At 46.7% G+C, this 25,976-nt stretch overlaps 1 protein-coding gene across 4 annotated transcripts in view; it reads left to right on the top strand.

Moving 5' to 3' along the window:
• TMEM241 (transmembrane protein 241) overlaps positions 1–21,406 on the top strand; it is a 108,325-nt gene extending 86,919 nt beyond the window's left edge. Inside the window, exons 14-15 of one of the 4 annotated variants that reach the window (XM_081252077.1) lie at positions 9,177–9,241; positions 19,270–21,406. In XM_081252077.1, coding sequence (XP_081108203.1) covers positions 9,177–9,241; positions 19,270–19,330 — 126 coding nt within the window. In that variant the 3' untranslated portion in view covers positions 19,331–21,406. Of the gene's footprint in view, positions 1–1,748; positions 2,227–9,176; positions 9,242–10,528; positions 10,786–13,241; positions 15,141–19,269 lie in introns of those variants that run through there. The other 3 variants (XM_081252079.1, XM_081252078.1, XM_081252081.1) reach the window with 3 other exon arrangements.
• The last annotated feature ends 4,570 nt before the right edge of the window (positions 21,407–25,976 follow it).

The following is a 25,976-nucleotide window of genomic DNA, read 5'->3' as shown; positions in this document are numbered from 1 at the left end:
GACATCAACCCACAGCTTCAAGAATCTCACCAAACCCCAAACTAAAAATACAAAGAAAAATAAGTATGCTTAGGCATATCCTAGTTAAAATGTTAAAAACCAAAGATAGAGAAAATCTTAAAAGTCAACCAGAGGAAAAAGACATTACCTTAAATTTAAAAAGTAACTGACATTTCAACTGAAACTATGAATACCAACAGACAATGGAATGACATCTTTAAAGTGCTGAAATTTAGGGGATAGATTAGATAATCTCAACACTCCATTCCTCTATTCCTACCTTAAAGAACTAGTCACCAGCCTCTTCAAAATTACTATGAATATGTTTGGAGAATTACTACTTGAGGTTTTCTAGACTTTTTCATTAAATATACATGCTTATTTCATCTCCTAATTCTCAGATTTCTGTTGTCTTGGATTCACATCACATAGCATGATATTGGCTTCTAAAATTCACATTGGAAACTCATTATAAATCAAGTAAAGTAGTACTTAATTTGGATAGATCATGTTCTAAAGTAGAATATAAATGTTTGAAGGTAGAATGAATGAATGGCTTTATAAAAAGGAAACTGTGATATAATGGTATGATTCATGTATAGTGAATCATTAGTTAAGGTGTTGGATCGAATAGTGATTTAGAATTCCTTGCTACTCAAAATGTGGCTTTGACACCAAAAGCACAAGCAACAAAAGAAAAAAATAGATAAATTGGACTTCATCAAAATTATAAACTTTTGAGCTGCAAAGGACACCATCAAGAAAATGAAAAGACAACTCACAGACAAATCATATATCTGATAAGGGAGTTGTATCTAGAACATATAAAGAACTCTTAAAGCTCAATAGTAAAAAGATAACACAGTTTAAAAATGGGCAAAGAATCTGAAGAGACAGTACTACAAAGTAGATAAATAAATGGCCAATAGGCCCATGAAAAGATGTTTAGCATCACTTGCCATTAGGGACATGCAAATCAAAACTACAGTGAGATACCACCTCATTCCCACGAGGATGGCTATAATAAAAAAGACAAATAAGAACAAGGATGTGAAGACATTGAAACCCTCATACACTGTGGTGGTAATGTAAAATGGTGTAATAAATTATTCCTGTGGTGAAGATGGTGATGATGATGGTAATGATGATGTCTTATTTACCAGGTTCTGGCTTATTCATCAATGTTATAAAGTGGTTCTGTGAATTTTGGCAGTTTTGCGGATACTTTTACTGAAATTAAGAACACATCACTAGGGACTTCCCTGGTGGTGCAGTGGTTAAGAATCCGCCTGCCAATGCAGGGGACACGGGTTCGAGCCCTGGTCCGGGAAGATCCCACATGCCACAGAGCAACTAAGCCCGTGCGCCACTACTGAGCCTGCTCTCTAGAGCCCACGAGCCACAACTACTGAAGCCCGCACACCTAGAGCCTGTGCTCCGCAACGAGAGAAGCCACTGCAATGAGAAACCCGCACACCATCACGAAGAGTAGCCCCTGCTTGCAGCAACTGGAGAAAGCCCGCATGCAGCAATGAAAACCCAACACAGCCAAAAATAAATAAATTAATTAATTTAAAAAAAGAATACATCACTAATGAGGGATTCAACCCTACCTTCATATGAGAATTCCTAGGGAATTTTTTTTTTAATGCTGATACCTGGACCTTATTATAAGATATTCCAATTTCATTGATATGGGACAGGACTTTAGTTGTTTTTGTTTTTGTTTTTGTTTTCTAACTTCTCAGGAGATTCTGTTGTGCAGCCAGGGTTGAGAGCTACTGAGTCAAGTTGACATCTCCAGGGTTAAGTAGAACTACCACTGACGGTTAACTTGGAAGTGGAAAAGGAGGATTGGCACAGGAACCAGGAGACCTGGGTTTGAGTCTGCACGCTTCCCTTTTTGTGACTGTGTGCTTTGAGCAAGATATTTGACCTCAAGGAGCTTCAGTTTCTTCGTCTGTAAAATGGGACAAAGCACCCTCCCCTCCTGTGGAGGGTTGTTGCGAGGAGCAGATGAATTCATACATGTGACACTGCTGAGCCTGACACCTGGGACATTTTTTGCCCTCTTTATTTAAAAAAAAATTTTTTGGCCCTGCCGTGAGGCATGCAGGATCTTAGTTTCCCGGTCAGGGATTGAACCCGTGCCCCCTGCTTTGGGAGCATGGAGTCTTAACCACTGGACTGCCAGGGAAGTCCCTGCCCTCTTTAAATTTTGGTTACTTTCTTCTCTTACCTTCCATGAACTAGATATTTATGTCACTTTTTTTTTTCTAATTTTGTTCTATTGCTTTTTCCGTAAAATGTAGGAGTTTGTTAAAAGTCATCCGAGGTTTCTCTAGGTTTAGAATTTATCCTTTCTTCACATGACCTTGATCTCTTTATGTTCCTCAGCTATATTCTCAGTCCCACTGTGCTTATGGTAAATGTCATTTTTTGATACCTGAAAAAGTAATGGCTCATTGTATATTTTAATGAGGTGATACCAAATGCTGTTAATATCTGTGCCTGGAGTTTAGCATGATTTGTCTGTCATTAACTGATCCTGGAATAAATCATAGGATTGATACTGAATAAATTAATTCAATATTTTAAAAACACCTAACAGGGGCTTCCCTGGTGGTGCAGTGGTTAAGAATCTGCCTGCCAATGCAGGGTACGCAGGTTCGAGCCCTGGTCCGGGAAGATCCCACATCACGTGGAGCAACTAAGCCCATGTACCACAACTACTGAGCTTGCGTTCTAGAGCTCGTGAGCCACAACTACTGAGCCTGCATGCCACAACTACTGAAGCCCACGTGCCTAGAGCCCGTGCTCCGCAACAAGACAAGCCACCACAATGAGAAGCCTGCGCACCGCAATGGAGAGTAGCCCCTGCTTGCTGCAACTAGAGAAAGCCTGTGCACGGCAACGAAGATCCAATGCAGCCCCCCAAAATAAATAAATAAAACACCAAACAGAGTTCTCAGCCTTAGATGTGGTTTCTGTCTAGTGGATTTGGCATAGTTTCTTTGGTCCTAGGCGAGAAAGACAGCCTGTTCTGAGATTATACTTTTTTTTTTTTTTTTTTGGCCATATGCGGGCCTCTCACTGTTGTGGCCTCTCCCGTCGTGGAGCACAGGCTCGGACGCGCAGGCTCAGCGGCCATGGCTCACGGGCCCAGCCGCTCTGCGGCATGTGGGATCTTCCCGGACCGGGGCACAAACCCGTGTCCCCTGTATCGGCAGGTGGACTCTCAACCACCGCACCACCAGGGAAGCCCGAGATTATATATTTTTATTAGATCTACTCTTTAACCTAAAAGAAAGGCTTGGTTGGTTACATTCATATGTGAATCTGAAACACAGATGGACTCCAGGACAGTCTGATATGTGCCTCTACAGCCTGTGAGAAAGCTAGAGTCCACCCTTCCCTGGAGATGTGGAGTACCATCTGGACAGCGCTGGAGTTGGATGGTGTGCAGCAGAACACCTCACGTCTTAATGTGCATGCATATCACCAGGGGTCTGTTCCACTGTAGATATTACTCAGTCGGTCTGGGGTAGGGCCTGAGATCCTGCATTTCCTGCAAGCTCCCAGATGGTTTTGATGGCAAGGGTACAGAAAAAGCTGTTCTTCTGTCTGCCCAACACTTTCCCTACCTTCCTCCAGGGAAACCTTCCTTCCTCCATTCCAACCATGAAGTTCAAGGGTGAGCTTCCATGTTCTTACATTACTCTGTTTCCCAGGCCACAGTCAATTGGTTCAGGGACCAATCAGAACCTTCCCTGGCATTTTTGGACTTGGAACCAGAGAGCCAGTCTCAGATCTTCTCTGTGGAGCCCCATGGAGGTAGTTGGTCCAAGAGGCACAGATGAGGGACAGAGAGATTGTCCCCAGGGTTCTCAGGTCTGGGTTCCAATGTCCCTAATATATGAAAAGTGATTTAAAAATAAACAACACTTTGGGGTTATGTTACCAGCTCTGACGATCAAGTGCATTTGTGTAAACTATTTCAGGCACTTACTGTATGCAAGTCTCTGTTGCTGGGCCCTGAACATACAAAGATGAATAGCTCACCTCCTGTGTGGGGAGACCACCATTTCAGTAGAATTTGACATGTGAAATGGTAAGGGGTTACGGAAGCCCCTAGAAGAAGCTTCTGATCCACTCAGGAAAAGTTTTAGAAATGGATTTTCAAAAGGTGAATAGGGATTGTTTGAGGAGGCCTGTGAAATTATTCCAGGTAGAGAAAACTTGCTGAGCAAAGGCAAGATGATGGGATGAAACAGGGTTTGAAAACCTATAACCAGTTTACGTGGGAGGTGCATGGCTGGAACCGGGGCAGTTACGGTGAAGGGCCTTGTATACACGCTGCCATCGGCCACTTTTTCCTTATGTCCTATGTATTTCAACAACAACAACAGCAACATCAAAAAAATAACAAACAGCAAAACTAAATCTCTGATTCTCTTCCAAATACAGGACTCTCTGGCGGGTTCCCATCAACAACTGTTCCTCTGTATTTTCCCTTAAACAAACAGGAAATTTGTCTCAGGATCGAAATGAATGTTTAAAAAACAAACCTGATCTGCTTTAAATACTAAAATCTGTTTAAATAACACGGAGGTTGTGACATCCATTGACAAATCCAGGAAGTTCAAAGCCCCGCCGTTGACACAATGTATTGAGTTCTGCTGTTGTTGGCAGCCCAAACTGTGGCAGGTCCTGGTGTTTGTCATTCAGGTCCTCATGTGCGCAAGGCAGACATTCCTCAGACCACAGGGCTCTTTCTTCTTTGGGGAAACATTTGTATTTTTTTTTTTTTTTAGATTTGTAGTTTTTTAAATGCTTTTTGAAAACAAGAACAGCGATTGACAGTATGGCTGCTACTTCCATCTCCTGAATGGCAAGCCCCAAGAGTAACTTGGAGTCTTTCTCATGGGCAGATTTTAGCCGTTTTAAAGGTTAAAAAAAAAAGTTTATCCTTTTACTGACATTCATCAACCTAAATTGAAAGTCTGTACCCATTAAACACTAACTTCCCACTCCTCATCCCTCCCGGGCCCTGGTAACACCCATTCTACCTTCTATCTCTATGAGTTTGGCTGTTCTAAGTGCTTCATATAAGTGGAATCATACAGTATTTGTCCATCTGCGTCTGGCTTATTTCACTGAGCATAATGTCAGGCTTCACCCGTGTTGTAGCATACGTCAGAATTTCTTTCCTCTTTAAGGTTGAATAATATTCCATTGTGTGTGTGTGTGTGTGTGTGTGTGTGTGTATATATATATATACATATATATATATATATATATCACGTTTTGCTTACCCGTTCATCCATTGATGGGCACTTGAGTTGCTTCCAAGTTTTAGCTATTGTGAATAATGCTGCTGTGAACATGGGCTTGCAGATATCTGAGTCCCTGCTTTTAGTGGACTCCTATTTTCAAAAAGGCTGCATGGAGCTCATGTGGGGCCTTTCTGGCTGTGAGAGAAGGCTGACCTGGGAGTCAGGGCCTTGACTCCACTGCTCCCTGCCATGAAGTCGCCGGGGCCTGGAGCAAGTCACACACCATCTCTGGGTCACAGTTTCCCCACCTCTGAGCTTAGGGAGTCGGTTGCACCTCCCAAATTCTGCCCCCAGGTGCCCTTGCATGGGACATTCTGTACCCAGACTTGCACAGTCAGCGGTGAAGGTGAAAGGTCTGTTCACCTGGCTTCTGTTTGTTCCTCAGTGGAGTTAGAAGTGGAGTGGACTCTTAGCACAAGTAGATTTGTCATTCACACACTTCCCAGTGTTTTTGAGCAGCCCTGACGGCCCATGGCATATGGAAATCTGTTGCTTTGCTGGGGCAGGAACTTGAAGCTCATACAGGCTGAGATGGATGTGTGGGTGCAAGTCACTTAGTGGGTGAGTCGGGCTGGACACCTGCCCAGGGTCCACCCCTCAGTGGGGTGTTGTCGGCTGCTACTCATCCCTTCTTACACTGTGACTTTTGTGAAGTGGTAGAACTTTGGTGACTCTGTGTGTGTGTGTGTGAGAAAGAGAGAGAGAGAGACACACACACACACACACACACACAGGGGGTGGGGGGGGGAAGAGGGTGATGGGAAATGCTTCTAAAAAGAGAGCTGACTGCTGGGGCTGGTGATGGAGGTAAAAGAAAGCAGAGAAGCCTAAGGAACTGAGGGTCCTTCTGGAAATAGATTAAAAAGTGGCCCATCTGCCTCCCCAGTAGCTCTACAGAATAAACAAGTTCACTATAAATTCCCTACAGAAAGAAGACAAACCTCCTTGTGAAATTTCACTGAGTGTCTCAGCCAGCAGATTTGCTCATTGAGAGAGAAAAATTTAGAGAAGTTTGAAAGAGGGGCCCGGGAGAAAGGCAGGAGACCATGCAAATGTTTCCAGGAAGCAGCAGATGGAAAGGCACCAGTCTGGCTATAAACCAACCTTATTTTCAAGTAAGGGCTGGTTTGAAATTTCTCAGAGGTGTTTTTCTTGGCAAAAGGTGCAGTTAATAGGAACAAGCAGGCCAGCTGTCTATCTCATGGAAGACGAGATTCCTCCTAAGCTGAAGAAACCCATAGAGGAACAGAGCCACAAGCCCTCAGCTGTGACTGTTGCAGGGCATGTGGGAGGTGATGGTTCCACAAAGGAGACTGTAAGTCATACGAAAAAAGCCATCAGAGAAGACAATTAGAGGAGGCCATGTATGTATATGTATATCAAATCATCATGTTGTGCAATTTAGATATATACAATTACGTTTGTCAACTATTCCTCAGTAAAGTTGGAAAAAAAGAAAAAAGCTGGTAAAAAGGGAAAAGGAGATGAAGACAATGGTGAAGAGTTAAGAAAGTCTTCAGAAACGTTATGAGTTGTTCTGTTAACACCAAGCTGCCATCACTAACCTCCGTCAGCAGAATAGAGGCCTTTTCAGCACTTCCAAGAAATAAATCTCTGTTGGCACCGTCCCAGGAAATGTCCAAGAAGTTGCAAAAGTAAAGAGGGATTAATGAGATTAACTTTGGTTAAGACTAAGGAAGGAAAGGGGAAAAAAAAGTAAGAGAAAATGACTAAGAACAAAAGGGAAGGTGTTAGGGACTTCCCTGGTGGCACAGTGGTTAAGAATCCGCCTGCCAATATGGGGGACATGGGTTCGAGCCCTGGTCCGGGAAGATCCCACATGCCACAGAGCAACTAAGCCCGTGTGCCACAACTACTGAGCCTGCGAGCCACAACTACTGAGCTTGCGCACCACAACTACTGAAACCCGCGCGCCTAGAGCCCGTGCTACGCAACAAGAGAAGCCACCACAATGAGAAGCCTGCTCACTGCAATGAAGAGTGGCCCCCGCTCACCACAACTAGAGAAAGCCCACGTGCAGCAACGAAGACCCAACGCGGCCAAAAGTAAATAACTAAATTTATTTTAAATAAAGGGAAGGTGATAAAAATGGGCACAAATGAGATAAAATAATATTTCTCCAAACTGCTAAATGTTAATGAGTGGAAAACATAGATGAAAAACATTTTTGGAAAAAATGAAAATGAGAAACTTGAATCCAGGAGAAAGAGAAGACTTGATTAGGATTAAAGGCCACCCCAACTAGAAGCTCCAGGTCCAGAGACAGTCAGGTCAGAGTAGAGACCACAGTAAAGACCATCTGTATCCTTTATAGGAAAAGAAGCAGGGAAGCTGATGAATTAATTCATGTGGTTTGTATAACCTTGTTTCCAAAACCAGACAATTGCATTGCAAGATAATAAAATTTTAGGCCCACTTCATTTATGACCATAGATACAAAAGTCCTAAATAAAATGCCAAATGAGAAGAGGGCAGGATGGGGGAAGAAGAACTGCTGTTTGAGATAAAAGCTCTTTGAGATAACAGCCACCGCTCCGTTTTCACTTTGAGAAATCTGTTTCCTCTTGTCCTTTGCTTTCTACTTTGCCACTGTCTCTCTGACCTTGTTGCTACTTCTTTTTTGTTCCTGAAGACACCACAGGTCTTTTTCGTTATCAAGGTTTTTGCTGCAAATTAAGCAAGGAAAGCAAACAGAAAGTGACCTTAAATGAATAAACTACTACAAAGGTTCTAAGAGTTCACAGAGTTTCTGTACTGAACGTTCCTGGTTTATATTTCCAGACTTCTTTTTGAGATGGTAACTGAATGAAGATGAGACCCATTAAACACACTCCCTCCTTCTGACCATCTGCTTGTTGCCTTGTTCCCTGCTTGGGACCTGAAGAGGCCTCCAAGACCGGACATGACGTCCCCTTGAGTGAGATGGCAGTTGACATCTCCAAGGGCATCCAGCCTGCGTGACCCATCCCGATACGGCTTGCTTCTTCTTCTCATTGCAAGGAAGCAAGTCCTTAGGGTGACCTTCCTCATGGAAGCCATTTTGTATTCCAGAATGCAGAATTCTGGGAATTCTGCTCATCTTTCCTGAGCAGACATTCCAAAGTTGGGTCTTTGGTTCTCAAAACTATTTTGTGCTGATGTTTAGAGGCACCGCTGGAGGCTGAGTCCTGTTACTGCCATTCCTAAGAGACTTTTATGTAATTTCTGGCTCTGAGAGATGTGGACTAACCTCTTCCCTCTCCTGTGGCTTCTAGATGTTTGCAAGTAATTAATTAATTTCATTGCTCCCTCCCTTAGGAAGTACCTGGTTTCTTAGAATGTGTGTCACGGGCCAGAAAGACAGGGGCATTAGGGCAGGGCGAGAGACGGTGCTGTTAGCAAAGGCAGGTTGACAGCTGGGTTTTTAGCTGGAGGATCTGGGAACAGGTGAATGAGTACTTCTGACCTTGAGGATTCTTTTTGCACAGCTGAGACAAGATGGAAACAGGGATTCTTGCTATGCCCCTGCCCAGGGGAGAGATGAGTTTGGATGTTGGCTTCCAAACTCCTCCTTTGAAGAGTTTGGAAGTTAAATGTTTCTTTGAAGATTCTCACCTCAATATAGACTAGAACTTAGCATTTTCCGCTAAATACAGGGGTATTTGGGAAAGCTATTTAGGGGAACTAGGAAGTGTTTGGGGGAAAAAGTCATGAAGTGGGAAGGCATGGCTGATGTCTGGGATCTGAACTAGCACAAACTAAGCTTGTGAAGAATGGCTTTGGAGAAGGTTGCCGAGGTCCTGCTGCTCTGATGACCTTTTGTTGAAATGATTTCTGCAGGTGATCACGGCTGGTTTATCAATATTGCTGTTTGATATGATCCTGACCAGGGCCACCGTGGGATGGTAAGTCTTTTGCATAGAGAGAGGAGAAGAAAATTAGTTGTTTGTGTTTCCTTGGGATACTAATATTTGCTCTCAAATGTTGAAGAAAGGGTGTGTGTTTGGGTATGTATTTTATTGACATATAAATATACATTCAGAAGAGTGCAACTATCATGAATATTTTCACAAACTGAATATACCACACCTGCTACAGCCAGCATCCAGAGCAGGAACCAGAGCCTCAACGGTATACCTTTCAGCCACTCATCCACACAAGAGTAACCACTATAGGTGAACCACTAATTATGTGTGCATATAACTATAACTATGTTTGTGTTTTTGCCTTTGACCCTTCAATTCATTTTCTCCTAGTCAAGTTCCAGATCATCCTTGTTTAGAATGCACCCATACATTTGCATAAAGACAGCACTGCCTCTCCCTCCCGTATTTGAGCAGAGACCTGAAGGAAGTGGGGGAACGAACCCTGGGGACCCTGGGGGGAAACAGCAAGTGCAAAGGCCCTGAGTGTGCTTGGTCTGCTCAAGGAGCAGTGTGGCCGGAACAGGTTGATGGGGGAGAGTAGTAGGAGATGAGACTGGTTGGTGGCTGACCACGTGGGGTCTTAAAGGCCATTGTAAGAGTGAGGGGGGAAGCGATCAGAGGATTCTGAGCAGAGGAGCCACTCGCTCCCAGGTTAAAAACACATTCCTCAGTCTGCTGTGTGGAAGATGGGCTGTAGGGTGCTACCTCTGAACTCTCTACACAGACTGCCGATCGGATAGCTGATGGAGTTAAGACTTTGATCCACTCCAGCTTGCTAGTATTCAAACCAGCTGATGTGATCATTACCAAGGGTTGTGGTTGTCAGCTTCAGGGAAGATGAGGTGAGGTGGGGAGTGATGGTGAGTTTAAACTGTTAAGACTGCTGATGCTCCTCTCATTAGTGGGCGTGCTTTATTTTGGGGGTATATACTTATGTATTGTAAATCTACATAGTAACGGGTGCTATTTGTGAGACATTTAAGACAATGCAGAAATGCATCGAGTAAAAAGTAAAGGCCTGGGCTTCCCTGGTGGCGCAGTGGTTGAGAGTCCGCCTGCCGATGCAGGGGACACGGGTTCGTGCCCCGGTCCGGGAAGATCCCACATGCTGCGGAGCGGCTGGGCCCGTGAGCCATGGCCGCTGAGCCTGCGCATCCGGAGCCTGTGCTCCGCAACGGGAGAGGCCACAGCAGTGAGAGGGCCGCGTACCGCAAAAAAAAAAGTAAAGTCCTGTCATCCTCTGCTTCCACTGTCTCCACTTGCCAGAAGTCACACCAGTTTGATTCAACAGTGAGAACAATGCACCGTTTGGTCAGGATGTCCACGCTGAGGGAGGTGGGCTCTATCATCTGCCAAGTGAAACCACACCAACGGGTGCCTGTCAAGCAAGACGAGCCTCTCAGTCACCCGGGAATGGGTCAGTCCTTGCCAAGTCTTCGCCCAGCCTGCCGGCTGCTGTCCGGATGACCCACAGCTCTCCTCCCCTATGACCACGGCTGCCTGCTGTCTGGCCTGAATCACTAATGCAGCGCATTATGGAGAATAAGTCATATTTGTTGTTGCTACTTACTGGTCTCTTAACCTCTGTTTTAAAAAGGAAAACAAGCCTAGGGCCACTTGAAGATAATGCTTATTTCCATTCCAGTTTGGATGCATGGTTTGACAATCCCCCCTCACCCCCGCCCCAAGAATGGCACTCCAAAACTGAATTGCAGACAAGTCTTGGAATAGGTTTTTCCATTTCTTTACCAGCATGATGGAAGGAAAAAGCATATTGTTGCTTAGCTTTGCTCAAATAAGCCGTAGTTCTAGAAAATCCATATTTTTTCTCATTCTGGGGCTGAGAGTAATCCTAAGGGTTGGTTCCTCCCACCCCCTCCCTCCACTTTTTTGCATTCATGTGCACATTGGACCTGCAGAATTGTCACCTGTTTGCTCAAAAGCCACAGTGCTGGTTGGTGGGGCCGGTACTCGTGCTCGGTGTGTCTAGGGCAGCCTCCCCTCTCCCAGGACGTCTTGCAAATAATCCCCTGTCTTGTGCCGTCATAGCCACACACACAAAAATGGTGTCATTTTTAAACATCAATATGAGGTTCCTGCAAGATAAATGTGAGGGTCAGGACCAGGCTTTGGGAATACCATGATGAAGAAGTCCAAGAGGTGACTTTGCATCTCATGTGGCTTTGGGCTGGAAGGGGTTGGTTCAATAAACAGATATTTCCTGGGGGTCTGTGTGCCAGGAACAGCTCTCGGATAAAAGTGTAAAGTCACGGCCCCTGGGATGTCTGTTATTGCTCATCTCCCTGCCTGAGGGCAGGTCTGTACCTAAACCATCCAGACTGACAGAAATGAATCTTTTTGCTCATGGCATTCGGTGAAAGTGAAAGCGATTTCAACTCCTCTCAGGAGCCCCTAATGGGGCATTTCCTGCCCCAAGAAGAAAAACGGAAGGAAAAGAAAAATTAGGAAATACTCCCACACCCTCCTCTTCTTCCTCCTCCTCCTAGTCTCACCTCTTCCTTTGAATAATAATAACCATTTATTGAGCAACTACTATATTTCAGACATTTTTATATTAATATTATCTCATTAACTTTCACAACAACCCTCCAAGTTAGCCCCGTTTTAAAGATGAAGAAGCTGAGGTTCAGAGACATTTAACTGATTGTCCCAAGATTTTAGAGCTACTAAGTGATTGGACCAGGATTCAAACCCAGGTCTGTGTGTGTCCAACATCCCATAAACTTCACATACCTCCCTAGAAATGACGTGGGAAACGCCAAGGACTTAGCAGTAGCGTAGATAGTGTCTAGGTAGAAGCAGGTCATGGGGAGGTGGAAGAGACATTGGCCTAAATGTTTCTCTTCCCACCAGTCTGATCATTTATAAAGAATATCTAGATGATATGGCAGGAGTACAGAAGGAGCGTTACCCAGGACAAAACGGCTCTATTTCTTGTTCAGGGGCTGACACGGTGAACTAAGAATGTCCAGTGGAACATTTTTAGGAAAAGGATTTCATTGCCTTAGATTTCTTTTATTTATTTATTTATTTATTTATTTATTTTAAATTTTTTGGCTGTGTTGGGTCTTGGTTGCTGCGCGGGCTTTCTCTAGTTGCGGCGAGCGGGGGCTACTCTGTTGCGGTGCACGGGCTTCTCACTGTGGTGGCTTCTCTTGTGGAGCATGGGCTCCAGACTCATTGGCTCTAGAGAGCAGGCTCAGTAGCTGTGGTTCACGGGCTTAGTTGCTCTGCGGCTTGTGGGATCTTCCCGGACCAGGGCTCGAACCCGTGCCCCTGCATTGGCAGGCGGACTCTTAACCACCGCGCCACCAGGGGAGTCCTGCCTTAGATTTTTAATACTAGAGACTATAATTCTATTAATCAACTAACAATATTTATTGAGTGACTGCTGTATGCAAAGCATGTGGAACATAAGACATCATCCAGCCCTCAAAGAGTTTTCGGGAGAAGAAGTCGTAAAGATAATTTCTGCAGTAAGATAGTAACTGTTTGAATGCACAATGAATGTGAAGACTGGAGGAGAGATAGAGGGTGGGGTGAGCAGGAGGGCCTTGGAACTGGCTTGAAACTGGACCTGATGCAGAAGGGAGAGGCTTAGTCAGACTGGGGGTGGAAGAGTATTTGGTCCCTACGGCCCTGGGAGGACAGGGAAGGATGGAGGGGAAGAGGTGCCAACGGTGAGACTTCGCGATTTGGAACCAGAGCTGGTGCTGGGGGGCAGGGAGCTGATCCTACACTCCCTCCTCCTTACTCTGCACCTGTCCTTCTGGGAAGGCAGGACACAAACGGGCAGGTTGACGTCCAAAAACCTAACTGCCAAGATATCCTAGTGCATCCTCGCGACTCTTCCCCCAGTTTCTGTATCTTACCCTTCATAGTGATCGTCTCAACTCTTGACAGTAATTTTCCTTCTTACAAATAAGCCTCATTGATTGTATGTTGTATACAATTTCAGAATGAATTAAAAAACAGCAGAAAAACAAAAAACACCCAGGTGTTGAACTGAGTGTAGGAAATAAGCCTGTGATACTCTCCAGTGGGGAGGCCGCGCTTAGTCTGAAGGTTCCAGCAGCCGTCTGTGCGAGGCCATATCTCCAGGCTGTTCCACATCCTGTGGACTTCGTGGTATGCCCTGAACAAGACGGAAAGAAGGGCTGTGTGTACCCAAATCAAGGAAACAGCACGTGTGATTATTGCAAAAGGAACCTTGACTTTGGAATTTCCTGATTTTTGAGAACTCTCGAATTTAAGGATCGTGTGTTTTCAGCCTCAAAGAATTTTCCAACCACAAAGTGAACCACCAGAAGAGGAATGTCAGACTGTGTTTCAGATTTCCTGTCTTTTGCACAGAGCTGATCTGCATTGTCCATAGACTGGGTGTGTTCAAGCTGTGACTGGGTGACCAGCTCGCGGATCCTGGGCAGGGATCCGAGGCCAGTCTCTGTCCTGTGGGAGCTTAGACTGATCGGAAGTCAGAAGGCAGGGCTACAGGCCTGTTTTGTTTGGACCTACTGTGTTTGCCTGTATAGTCATTGTTTCTTCTTTTTTGATTTTCAAATTTCAAATTACTCAGCATTTAGAAATCAGGTGATTTCCCTGTAAAAGTCCAGATCTCCAGATTCTTTTGAAAATACGGAACAACTGTTAAGTTGGGCCTGCACGTCCACACAGCAGCAGTCGCTGGAGTGGGTTGAGGCTGCCCGCTCAGTGGACACGGGCTCCGTGAGTGAGCGTAGCTGCCACCGCTGCAGTCTGGCTGAGGGCGGGGACCCTGGATCAGCCGATATCCTCGCCTGCATTTGCTTGTATGTTCACTCATTCTATAAGAAGTGCTTGCTGGGCTCTGACACAGTCCAAGACCCCAGAGAGGTCACCCTCTAGGAGACGAGGGCCCAGGTAATTAACTGTCCACCTTCGTGAGTGGGCAACAGCTTAGAGGCACAAAATAGCTCATTGTCTAAAGTAGGGTTTTTCACCCGCAGCACTGTTGACGTTTTGGGCCAGATAATTCTTTGTTGTGAGGGGCTGTCCTGTGTCCTGTAGGATTTTTAGCAGCAAACCTGAGCCTCACCTCACTAGATGCCAGTAGCACCCCCTCAACTGTAACAATGCAAAACGTCTCAGGACATTGCTAAAGGTCCCCTTAGGGGCAGAATCGCCCCGGTTGGGAATCACGGATCTGAAGTTGTGAGGTGGTTAGTGGAGACATGCCATTTGAAATTTCAGCAAGATCTTAAGGAACTTGCTTATCTCCTAATTAGAGATTTGGATCAGCTCCAGGGTCAGGTCCTGGGCAGCGCTTGCTGCCTGCTCTGTGTTCCACGATCAGCATGTACCACAAGGCATGACACGTGTGCACTCCTTGCCCACCTGCTGGCTGAAGCTCCTCCAGGAAAGGAGCCACGTTTCGCTCACCTTTGCATCTCTCCTTCCGGCACCGTTTGCTGAATCAACAGGCACTAGGCTTCTCAATCCTGTACCCAAGACAAATGATAAGCCTAAGCCCCCAACATTGGTCAACTTTTAAAGCCTTTAATTAGAAGCAGCTGCTCTTGGGGACTTCCCTGGTGGTGCAGTGGTTAAGAATCCACCTGTCAATGCAGGGGACACGGGTTTGAGCCCTGGTCCAGGAGGATCCCCCATGCCGTGGAGCAGCTAAGCCCCTGCGCCACAACTACTGAGCCTACGTGCCACAACTACTGAAGCCCGCGTGCCTAGAGCCCGTGCTCTGCAACAAGAGAGGCCACCGCAATGAGAAGCCCACGCACTGCAACGAAGAGCAGCTCCCGCTTGCCGCGAGTAAAGAAAGCCTGTGTGCAGCAACGAAGACCCAACACAGCCAAAAATAAATAAATGAATAAATAAATAAATATATATATAAAAAAGCAACTGCTCTTATCCAGCTAATTACCTTGTTTTTAACTATAAAAGCCCAGTATTTTAATATCTATTGCAAGCCCAGTAACTTAAATTTCCGGATTAATATGTATTCATTTTTTAATGAACAACATTTTACGGTGCAGATCGATAATGAATTCCCTCTATTCCAAAATTTCGGCAAAGGGGATTCAACACGTACAAAAGAAAAAAATTCTGAACTGTGAGTGCTGTTCCTGTCGAGTAGAATTAGTTGTGTGTGCCTCCTCTTCGCATCCTCTTTAGACAAAGAGAGTCACTCTTCTCTGTGGAATAGTTTAGGTACCAGGAGAGAAAGGAATAACCAAAACACAGCCTGTTTGTTTGTAGGATTTCGTGATCAGCTCCTCCCCTTTGCCCATCATTCATGGGGCCTGCCGTTGATCCTGGGCTACAAACATGAGGATCGCTTCAACTCGATCCCAGTCCCAACCTCATTAACACCAAGAGTCTTTAGAAAATGGTCTTATATCCTCTCTGAGTAGAGATGTCTGTGCCTTTCATTTTAGGGAATGCTTGGAGACTGCCCAAGTCTCTCTGTAGGAAGAGTGAATTTGGGGGTGAAGAAAGAACTTCCACACACCCCAACGTGCATCTAGGATCACAGTGTCTGAGGTTTTTCAGTTTTTCATCTGAATTAAAAATTTGAAACCTCTTCTTTAAAATTCTGAGAAAGGCCTTCATAACTATGCTCATTACTTTTCGACACAGAGTAGTTTATCAGACTGTGAACTGTCACTCAGCAAGTCCCCAAGGGAGTGGTGAATTAGTTTTGGTGAGGAAAAGAGAAAAAAACAAAAATAGTTTGGAATCCAGATGGGAAAAGGGGGAGCAGTTATAAGAATTCCATCACTCACTGAGTAAATATTTATTGGGTGTTGTGTTAAGTGCTAGGCCTACAGCTGGGGAAAGGATACAGTCTCTGTCCTCTGTCTGGAGGGTTCCATAGGAATTCATTGAATCACCACAGTAATAAATGTATAATTGAGATGGGACCTTTGGCTCCCGATGGGAGAAAAGAGAAGGAGTGGAGAGACGCTGAAAATAACCCCCTGGAAGAGAAGCGAGTGATGACTATTTCTGGCTGCCTCTGCTCTGCAATCTGATGTTTATGCCTTGTTACATGAAGTTTGTTCATTTCAGGCATGATGGGGATTATAAGATTTGCAAACAGTCCAGTAAAGCTCTGACTTAACCAGCTGTAATGCGATTAAGATTCCTGCCCCCCTCCTTGTGTCAGCATCTCCCACTGTTTAGAAGACAGCATCAAAGCTCACCTCCCTGGGTCTCTTAACAGTAAACGGAACCAGGTTTGTTTTCCTGTCAGCGTTCCCTAAGCTGCTAGGTGTTTCATTAACTCGCTAAGCCAAGGGGATGAAATGCAAGTTTATTATGCTGCAGCATTGTTCTAAGGCTGCAGGTGTGAGGGTGGCAAAGAGCCAATCGATACCCTGTTCTCCCTGGTGATTAAGGAAGATTAGTGGAAATGACTGTGACCCGCCCCCCATTACATTTGCAGAAATAAAACTCTTCCAAAGCCAAAGTTCTGTACAGATCTTGCATCAGGTCACGGTGACTCTGTGCTTTCCCAGGGGTTTAAGAAGCTGGTCTGTGCGTTCTTTAAGGGTTGTTGAAGGAAACAGCAGATTGGCTAAGAAGGAAAAGCCAGATCTTTAGAGGTGAGCCTGTGTACAAAACGAACGGCTTCCCCTTCCCAGGCTCCTCTTCATCCAAAGTGAAGAGGCAATAGAACCCACCAGCATCCGGGTCTGTCCCTGAACTAGACCAGGGACAAGCACAAATGGGTCATGTTTCACAGTACGGTCTTTTGGAACTTGGACCCTAGTTTCTCCCAGGAACAATCCTATAAATGATGAATATAGATCTAGGAAAGTCCTCAGAAATTTATTTGGTTCGTAATATAGACACAAACTTCAGCTACGTTATTATGAGCTTAGTATGCGTTAAAGAGAATTCATCAACTTATTGTCACTATTATAATACTTCTGTAGGAAAGAGGAAAGTACATTCCAACTTGGAGCTTAAGCTGTCAGGCAGACATCTCCCTCGGGCCCCTCTCCTCGCTTTCCCCCTTGTTAGCGGGCTCGGGGGTCATCCTCCCAGCCCACTCCCCAGTGACTGGCTACTTGACTAGCGCCTCTCTGCCCTCACCCAGAGAGAGAGGCCTGACATCACCAGGGAGCGGACATGGCGGGGGTTTAGGGGATTTTCCCACTCTGTAGGGTTGGCAGATGGGTGATGGGGGCGTAGATTTGTTCTCTGTTGCTCTAGAAAGCAGAACTTAGACTCACAGTTGAGGTTGTAAGAAGCAGCTGTCAGGTCAGTATGAGACAGGACTTCCTCCAGGAGGGAAGAACCTTGTGCCCGGGACCTGCCACAAGATGCCCGTAGATGCTTGCCTGAATCCCATGGCTAGAGCTGGCTTTGCAGAGCAAGATGCGTCCTTCACAAGGAGTTTTCTAGCAGAGTTGGGGAAGCCAGCCAGTGGTGAGGGCTGCTGAGAAAGGGATCCGTACTCTGGGAGAGCAGTCGAGAAAAGAATAATTTCATTGCTTGCCCATTGTCGGCCACACATGGGGGTCAGCTGCTTCAAGTACGTCCTTCTAAGCCTCACAGAGATGATTAGATGTGATTGTCTCCTGTGGTGCAGCTGAGGAAACAGCCGAATAACACTTGCAGGATTACGTAGCTAAAAACACCTGAGCACAGTTTGAACTCAGCTTATTGTTTTTCTATTCTCACACTTATTCAGTTCACTGCTATACTGGAAATGGTCCATGGTACAAGTTACCTTTTTGTCGAAGTCACCCACGTAGGTGACATTTTTCACTGGAAACAGGATATGCACAGCCTAAGTGTGTTTCATACATTTGGTGCCTTAGATATATGTTACGAATATGGAGATGCAATAGCCCAAATGTGAGAGTGTGGTGTGTGGGTGTATAGGAGGAGTGGGTGTATAGGAGGAGTGGGATACTGGGCGGGTAAATGGGAGAAAAAAGGAAGAAGAAGGTGGGATTGTGGGGTTGTTGGCACCTCTGGACAAGAGCATTTCATCCTCAGGGACCCCATCAAAATCCTTTACTCATGGCCCAGCCCAGGCCTTAGAAGTGCTTTTGGGGAAGAATGACAGGGGATTCAGACAGACACCAGGTTGTCTGCTGAGAAGTTTAAAATAGGAAATGTGCAGACCTTTCATTGTATTACATTTTAGGCATGTTGAAATATCCAGCTCTTCTCTTTCTCTCACTCTTCCATTCTCCTGCTATTTTTTCATTTTCAAATCACTGATCATATATATCTTTCTGCTCTGGTGGGAAATTCATGATTCCCCATTTGTATTTTCTTCATTATTCTTTTAAAAAAATATTTATTTATTTATTTAGGTTGCGCTGGGTCTTCGTTGCCACAGTCGGGCTCCTTAGTTGTGGCATGTGAACTCTTAGTTGCGGCATGCGTCTGGGATCTAGTTCCCTGATCAGGGATTGAACACGGGCCCCTGCATTGGGAGCGTGGAGTCTTAACCACTGCGCCACTAGGGAGGTCCCCTCCCCGTTTGTATTTTGTTTTTAAGTGTTCTGTTAGTCTAAATGAAATAAAAGGATTCAGAGATTGTCAGCTTAATAATGATAAGATTATGGATATCTGCATGATTTTATATTCATCAACCCTCTATGGCAAAAAGTACCAGGTGGCTCTGTGGGAAGCCCTCCTCCAACATTTCTGCCAGAGAGTATTAACGAAGGGCAGTCACTGTCACCTGGTCAGGATGGTTGGGACACATCACCTTCTTCCCTAAGGGGAGGTATCACAGCCCACCTTGCAGCCCACTCCCCTCCCCCTGCACAGCTGAGGCTTACCCTGGACGACTGGGCAGTCCCTGGGCCTGACCTCAAAGCGGGGCAGTGCGGGCGGGGACAAGATGCTCAGCTGCGGGATGAGGGGGCATCCCTTGCCCTGTGGTATGTGGGCACCAGGCAACTCCGTGTGTCCACAGCCCCCAGGCTCCGGGGAGGGGAAAGATGACCTCTTGCTGTTTCTTGCAGCCTCCTGCTCGGCGGCCTTGGAGAGGCCTTGCTGGTTTTCTCAGAGCGGAAGGGCTCCTAAACACAGGGAAAGTGGACTCCCAGGCTGCAGGTGGAGAACACCGCCCTGGGCTTTGGAGCTCCCTGTCCTGGCGATAGAAAGAAGAAAGCAAGAACGATGAGACGCTGCTGCTCGCCATGTCGAGGAGAACTTTTTCTGGGGTTTCTGGGCCGCTGCAGAGAGTGGACTGTGTCGAGAGGCTCCCCCAAGTCCTGCTGACTGTGCTGTGAGCCCAGATGTGCAGAAACAGATGCAGGATTTCACCGGCATGGGGATGGCTCCGCCCACCTTGATTGCCACGCAAGCCTCCTTACTAAACACCCTTCCCAGATAAGCGTTCACTGCCTGCTAGTGGGCCCAAGGTATTGCGTTGCCTTTTTGGTTTTGTTTTGTGATTTTACATCCTTGGAGACTCCGACACCCTTTCCTTGCTGTCAGGCTGGCTTGCCTAGAACTCATACTCCCCCACCTAGGGGCGCAGAGAGAATTCCTCGAGCGGGGCTAACACTGGGGGCGGGGGTGGAGGAGGTAAATGGGGGTTCTGGGCCAAGTAAGACACCAGCAAGGACACTACTTCTCCAGAGTGCGTGCTGAAGCCTTTTTATGGTTGTGTGTTGTGTTGAATTCCATACACCCTTTTTTGCCTACCATTGGGTTAACTTGGTACTAATGATTACCAGAGGGAATAGGATTAATAAGCACTGGTGGAGGAAACACCAAACAAACATAGTTATATAGGGGCTTCCCAGGTGGGGCAGTGGTTGAGAGTCCGCCTGCCGATGCAGGGGACACGGGTTCGTGCCCCGGTCTGTGAAGATCCCACATGCCGCGGAGCGGCTGGGCCCGTGAACCATGGCCGCTGAGCCTGCGCGTCCAGAGCCTGTGCTCCGCTACGGGAGAGACCACAACAGTGCAGAGGCCCACGTACCGCAAAAACAAACAAACAACAAAAACATAGATGTGTAAACGCACACACAGTTATATTCATAATCCATTTAATTCCCTGATATCTCAGAGGAGGTTTCAGATCATTGAACACTGAAATATATTTTTCAGGCCAGATTAAAAATAGGATGAAAACTCTAAACCTTGCCTTTATGGGAGTCAAAAGAAATGAATTTGCATGAAATGGTCATTTGATTCTGAACCCCAATGAAGGTTTAAGAAAATAATGTCTAGCTCCAAATATTCCTGCTCATAATAGGTTTTCTGAATGCATTATACTCTGCCAGCTGTCAGTTTTGGTCATTTTGAGACACAGAAGGTAATGAAGTCCAGGGAGTCCTGTCCAGGAAGGATCCAGGCCCTGCAGGGTTGGACACCCCGTTAGTGATGAAGGACCACCTCCAGCATCTGGGAAACAAGCCTTGTCCATTCTTGGCCTTGTGAAGACTAAGGTCAGCTCAGTCAGGCCATTCTTCCTGCAGTTTTTTCTCCAAGTTGTTGAAAAAAGAAACAGATGAAACAAATAGGAATGGATTAGTATATTTGGACCTTGAGTACCTTAAATTCATTTCCTTGTCTTTTCCTGGTCTCTGCTTGTCATTTAAGGTAAACATGTTCAGTGACCTTTATACATATATAGTTTCACTTTGCTTTTTGTTCCTAACCTGAAATGTCAAATCTTCTACCAAGGATCAAATAGAAAATCTGGGTTTACAATTTTGTTTGTTCTTTTGCTCCCACAAAACCGTGTCCGTACACCTGAGGCCAGTTCTCTCTTTGCAGAAAGTGGTATCTGTCCAAATGTCATCTTATGTCTGTCTTTCCAAGTCTCATTTGAGCAAATGGAGATTCCTAAGGCTAGAAAGAGCCATGTACAGTTAACAAACCCCGTCCCCTGTTCCAGCAGGACTGACCTCAAAAACTTCTGCAGCAGATAGAGAAAGACAAATACCGTACGACATCACTTATATGTGGAATCTAAAAAATAATACAAATGAATGTATTTGCAAAACAGAAACAGATATAGAAAACAAACTAGTGGTTACCAAAAAGGAGAGGGAAGGGAAGAGGCAAATTAGGGGTATGGGATTAAGAGATACAAACTACTGGGCTTCCCTGGTGGCGCAGTGGTTGAGAGTCCACCTGCTGATGCAGGGGCACGGGTTCGTGCCCCGGTCTGGGAGGATCCCACATGCCGCGGAGCGCCTGGGCCCGTGAGCCATGGCCGCTGAGCCTGTGCGTCCGGAGCCTGTGCTCCACAACGGGAGAGGCCACAACAGTGAGAGGCCCACGTACCGCAAAAAAGAGATACAAACTACTCTATATAAAAAAGATGAGCAACAAGGATATACTGTACAGCACAGGGAATTATAGCCGTTATCTTGTAGTAACTTTTAATGGAGTATAGTCTATAAAAATATTGAATCACTATGTTGTACACCTGAAAGTTAGTACAATATTGTAAATCAACTATACTTCAATAAAAGAAATAAATGCACCTCAAAAAACCAAAAAACAAAATTTCTGCTGCAGAGTTTTAGACCTTTTTTTTTCTTTTTAAAGAATCTCTAACAAGGATTTTTTTTGGTTTTTGTTTGTGTGATTTTTTTAACTTCATTCCAGAGTCCCATTGTTTTTAAAATCTCAGGTCTTTTCTTACTTTGACACTAGCAAGGGGCAAAGGATAAGATGTTTCTTCAATATACCATCCTGTTTCCTTCAGCTTCTATTTCTTCTTGGGATTTTTTCTTCAAGCTTTTACCACCATCTTTTATGCCCAAGTTCACGTGCTCAGCTCTGAACTCAGGGTGAGCCTAGAGGGCTGTAAATCAAGGGACTGGCCTAGATTACTGCTCTCATTCTCTGTGGCTCTCTGGGCCCCTGGCCCCCCTGGTGGGGAATCGTCAGGTTACCCTAGCGCTCCCTTTTACCCGAAATGATCCATTTGGTCATGTCCTATCTGGGTCATGTCCTTGCTGGCCCCATGTCAAAGCCAGGGTGTTTTGTCTTTTAATTTGTCCAAATAATGAATACGCTTTCTGTCAGGAGAAGCAAAGTTCTGTGTGATTGTGCATTATTACTAATCTGCTATGGATATAAGGAAAAATAAACCATATATTTTCTCGGTAATTGGCCTTTCTCTTCTCTTCAGCCTCGACAGGAGAGTATTGCAGAAAAGGTTGTTATCCTTGGGGAGTGAGTTCTTGCATCTTAAACACAGGCCCAGACTTCTTCCAGCATCCAGGCCACTTAGCTCTGCAGAGGGAGGTCCACCCAACTCCTCCCTCTAGCCCTGCCCTGTCCCGTAGGGTAACCACCAGCCATGTGTGGCCGTTGAGTACTGAGAGGGTGCCCCACCCCTACTTACCTCAATGGTATATACACCCCTTGCAGTTCCGGTCTCTTTCTCTTGAATCCAGTCTGGCTCTGCCTTGCTTGCTGCCAGTAGGAGGTGATAGAAGCAATGATCCCAGACTTCCAAGGCCAGGTTGAAAGCCTTGCAGCGCCTGCCTTGATCTTCTGGAACAGCCTTTGGGAGTCCCGAGCTGCCTTGTAGAAGTCTGACTCCCCTGAGGCTGCTGTGCTGGAGAGACCAGGTACAGGAGCCCTGTTGACAGTCGCTGCTGCACCCAGCCTTCTCGCCACCCCACCAGGCCACCATACATGTGAGGGGAGCTACTCTGGACCTTCTAGGACCAGCCCATCTGCCAGCTGAGTGCCATCAAGTGATCTCAGTCAATGCCACGCGGTGCAGAAGCATCAGAGCCTGCATGAGTGCCTGACCACAAAATCATGAGATACGGCAAAATTGTTTGAAGCCACTAAGTTTTGGGAAAACTTGTTATACGATAGAGAGCCTCGAATTCCCTTCGTCTCAGGTGGATCTAATCTGAGCACTCTGAGACCCTCCCCTGAATAGACTTGTTCCAGGAGAACCAGTCTGCTCCAGCTGCCTTCCACCCTGAAGCTGCCTGGAGAAGGGGGCCCCGCTGAGTGTCCAGGGCTTTCCCAGAACCCCGTTACAGGGCAGGATCTGTGCCTTTGGGTCAAAGAACCTCATTCACTCATTCATTCATTCAGAAAATACCGAGAACCCACTGTGTGCCAGGCTCTGTTTTGGGCTTGTGGATATATCCATGAATAAGATGAGTCCCCCTGAAGCTTACTTTCTAGGGGAGGAGACAGACAATAAACAAGTAAATAATGGAATTTCAGAGAGAGTTTAGTGCTTTTAATAAAATAAAGCCCAGATGGAGACACAGACTCTTCTGAAAATCTGATGAAAAGTAAGGAATTTCTCTTGTAAAATGTGCAGTCACACACACACACACAATTAAGCATGTAGTTGGGGGATTTATTCTCCCTGAAGTCCATCTATTGGGCCTCTGTTGGATTCCAGGTTAAGAACAACTGAGTGAGAACCTCTTTGGGGGACATGGGGTGAAGTCAAGGGTGCCCACAGTGGAATGTGCTGCCGCCCCCCACTGGTCTGAGTGGAGGCCAGGTCACTGGGCCTTGTGCAGACAATGGCGGCCACAGAAGGCTCGGCCCTGTCTCGGGGTCACTCTCAGGCTGGTGTGGTGGAGATGCGCAGACTTGAACATGGATCTCATGGTCCATTTCAAGGGCATGACGCACCTGGTAGGAACCTGGAGAGATGCCGGGAGGGAGAAGTCCCAGCTGCGAAGCCCATCACCGAGAATTACTGTGGGCCGTGCAGAGTGTTGCCCAAAGGGCTTCACTCCTGAGACGTCTCAGCTAATCCTCACAAGGAGCCTTTGGCGGAGGAATTGCCATTGGCCTCGTTTTGCAGAGGAGAAGGCAGACACGGAGAAGGTAAGTCACATCCATGAGGCCCTCAGCTCGGTGGAGGGTGCATGAGGATTTGAGGGACGTTTGTGACCTCCCAGCCCTGCCTGTCAGCTCCCACGGTGTCTGCCCTCCCCACGCAAGTGACAGGGGACCCGAGTGAGCAGAGCCGGAGCTGGGGGCTCCAGCCACGCTCAGGGAGTAACCGCCGGCGAGGCACGGCCCAAGAGGCCGGGAGGTGGGTTGGGTCAGGCAAGGGGTGTTTTGAATGCCTGGCTGGGAAATTATGTTCGTGAGCACCTGTGATGCTCTAGATGGGGTGCAGGTGCCTCCCCCATGCTGTGTCACCTCGTCTTCACAACCCTGGACTTACAGAGGACGCCTCCGAGAGCCTGACCGGACAGGAAACCTCACCACGCTCACCACTCCTGAGCTAAGATTCCAAGATGGCTTTCACGACCTTTCTGCCCTGGCCCATGCTGTGTTATGCGTTGTCTGTGGGCACTGCCCGCGTCACCCCCACCACGGACCACTGGGTTCTGAACAAACCAGAGGCGCCAAGCCCCCCACCGGTGGCCCTCGTACAAGGTCCAGGGCAGTGCTGTCCCCCGTGGGCGTCGGCCACTCGGACCCCACACTGGCCGTCTGCCTGGCAGCTCCCGGGTCCTCTGACCTGGGCAGTAAACCCCTGGGAAGGCTGAGCCCATCCTGGAGCTCACACGGGGCTCCCCCTCTGTTCTGGAGACGTTTCGGAGACTGAGACATCCTGTGCTCCTTGTGGAACGGGGGATCCTTTGCTCCTGCTGTGAGCTGATTTTCGGTGGCCTGGCCAGCAGAGGCTTGCCCTGTGCAAAAGCAAACCTTGGCACACAGACCTTCCTCCAGTTCCATCCAGGCCCAACCGGGGAGGGGTCTAAAGGAACCGCGCCCCGCTCCACCCCCCAGCTCCCCTCCCTTGGCCGCTGAGGGTGGAATCCCATTTAAACAACTGCCTGAGCCAAAAGGAACATTTGAGTCATTTATTTCCTTCTCGCTGTGTGAAGAGGCCCACGGGCGGGCGAACACAAGGCCTCTGTGCCTGTTTGTCTTCACACCCATCACTCTGAGCCTCTGGGAGAGCAGTGGAGCCCTTGGAAACGTGGGGATTTAATCCAGGCACCATTCCCTGGCCAGTGGATTTGCAGGACGCATTAAGAGTAGCTGTTTAGCGAAAAGGGCTCTAAGTGGGAGATATACCCCTAGGTTCTGTCCAGGCTCTCTCACCGCCACGGCAAGTGATAGCAATCATTCCTTCATTTATCTCCTCTTCCCTTCATTCATCACACACCTACTCTCCCGCAGATCTGGCCGCTGCTGGAGGGGAGGCCCAGCTCTTCACACAGGGGAGGCTGTGGGCAGGGTCTGCTTCGCACGGAGAAAGCTGCAAGTTGTCCCTTGTCCTGGCGGAGCAGCTCAGGCGACCCTCTATGTGACTGTCGAGTACCAAAAATACACCCTCCCTATTCTCAGGGAGGCCCTGAGTCGACAAGAAGACCTGCAGACTGATATTTTTTAAAAAAATAACAGTTTTATTAAGATATAATTTACATACCCTAAAATGTACCGTTTTGTTTAAGGTGTTGGGTTTCTTTTTTTTTTTTTAAGTCTTTATTGAATTTGTTACAATATGCTTCTGGTTTACGTTTTGGTTTTTGGGTGTGAGGCATGTGGGATCTTAGCTCCTCCACCTGGGATCCAACCTGCAGCCCCTGCATTGGAAGGCAAAGTCTTAACCACTGGACTGCCAGGGAAGTCCCTAAAATGCACCCGTTTAAAGTGTACAGTTCGGTGGCTTTTAGTATATTCACAGAATTCTGCAACCATCGCCACTATCTAATTTGAGAACATTTCCGTCACCCCCAAAAGAAACCCT

This window comes from Mesoplodon bidens (assembly GCF_964165515.1).
Source record: "Mesoplodon bidens genome assembly, chromosome: 13".
Taxonomy (NCBI): Eukaryota; Metazoa; Chordata; class Mammalia; order Artiodactyla; family Ziphiidae; genus Mesoplodon; species Mesoplodon bidens.
The sequence above is the reverse complement of the archived record's forward strand: the minus strand, read 5'-3'. Positions and strand labels throughout refer to the sequence as shown.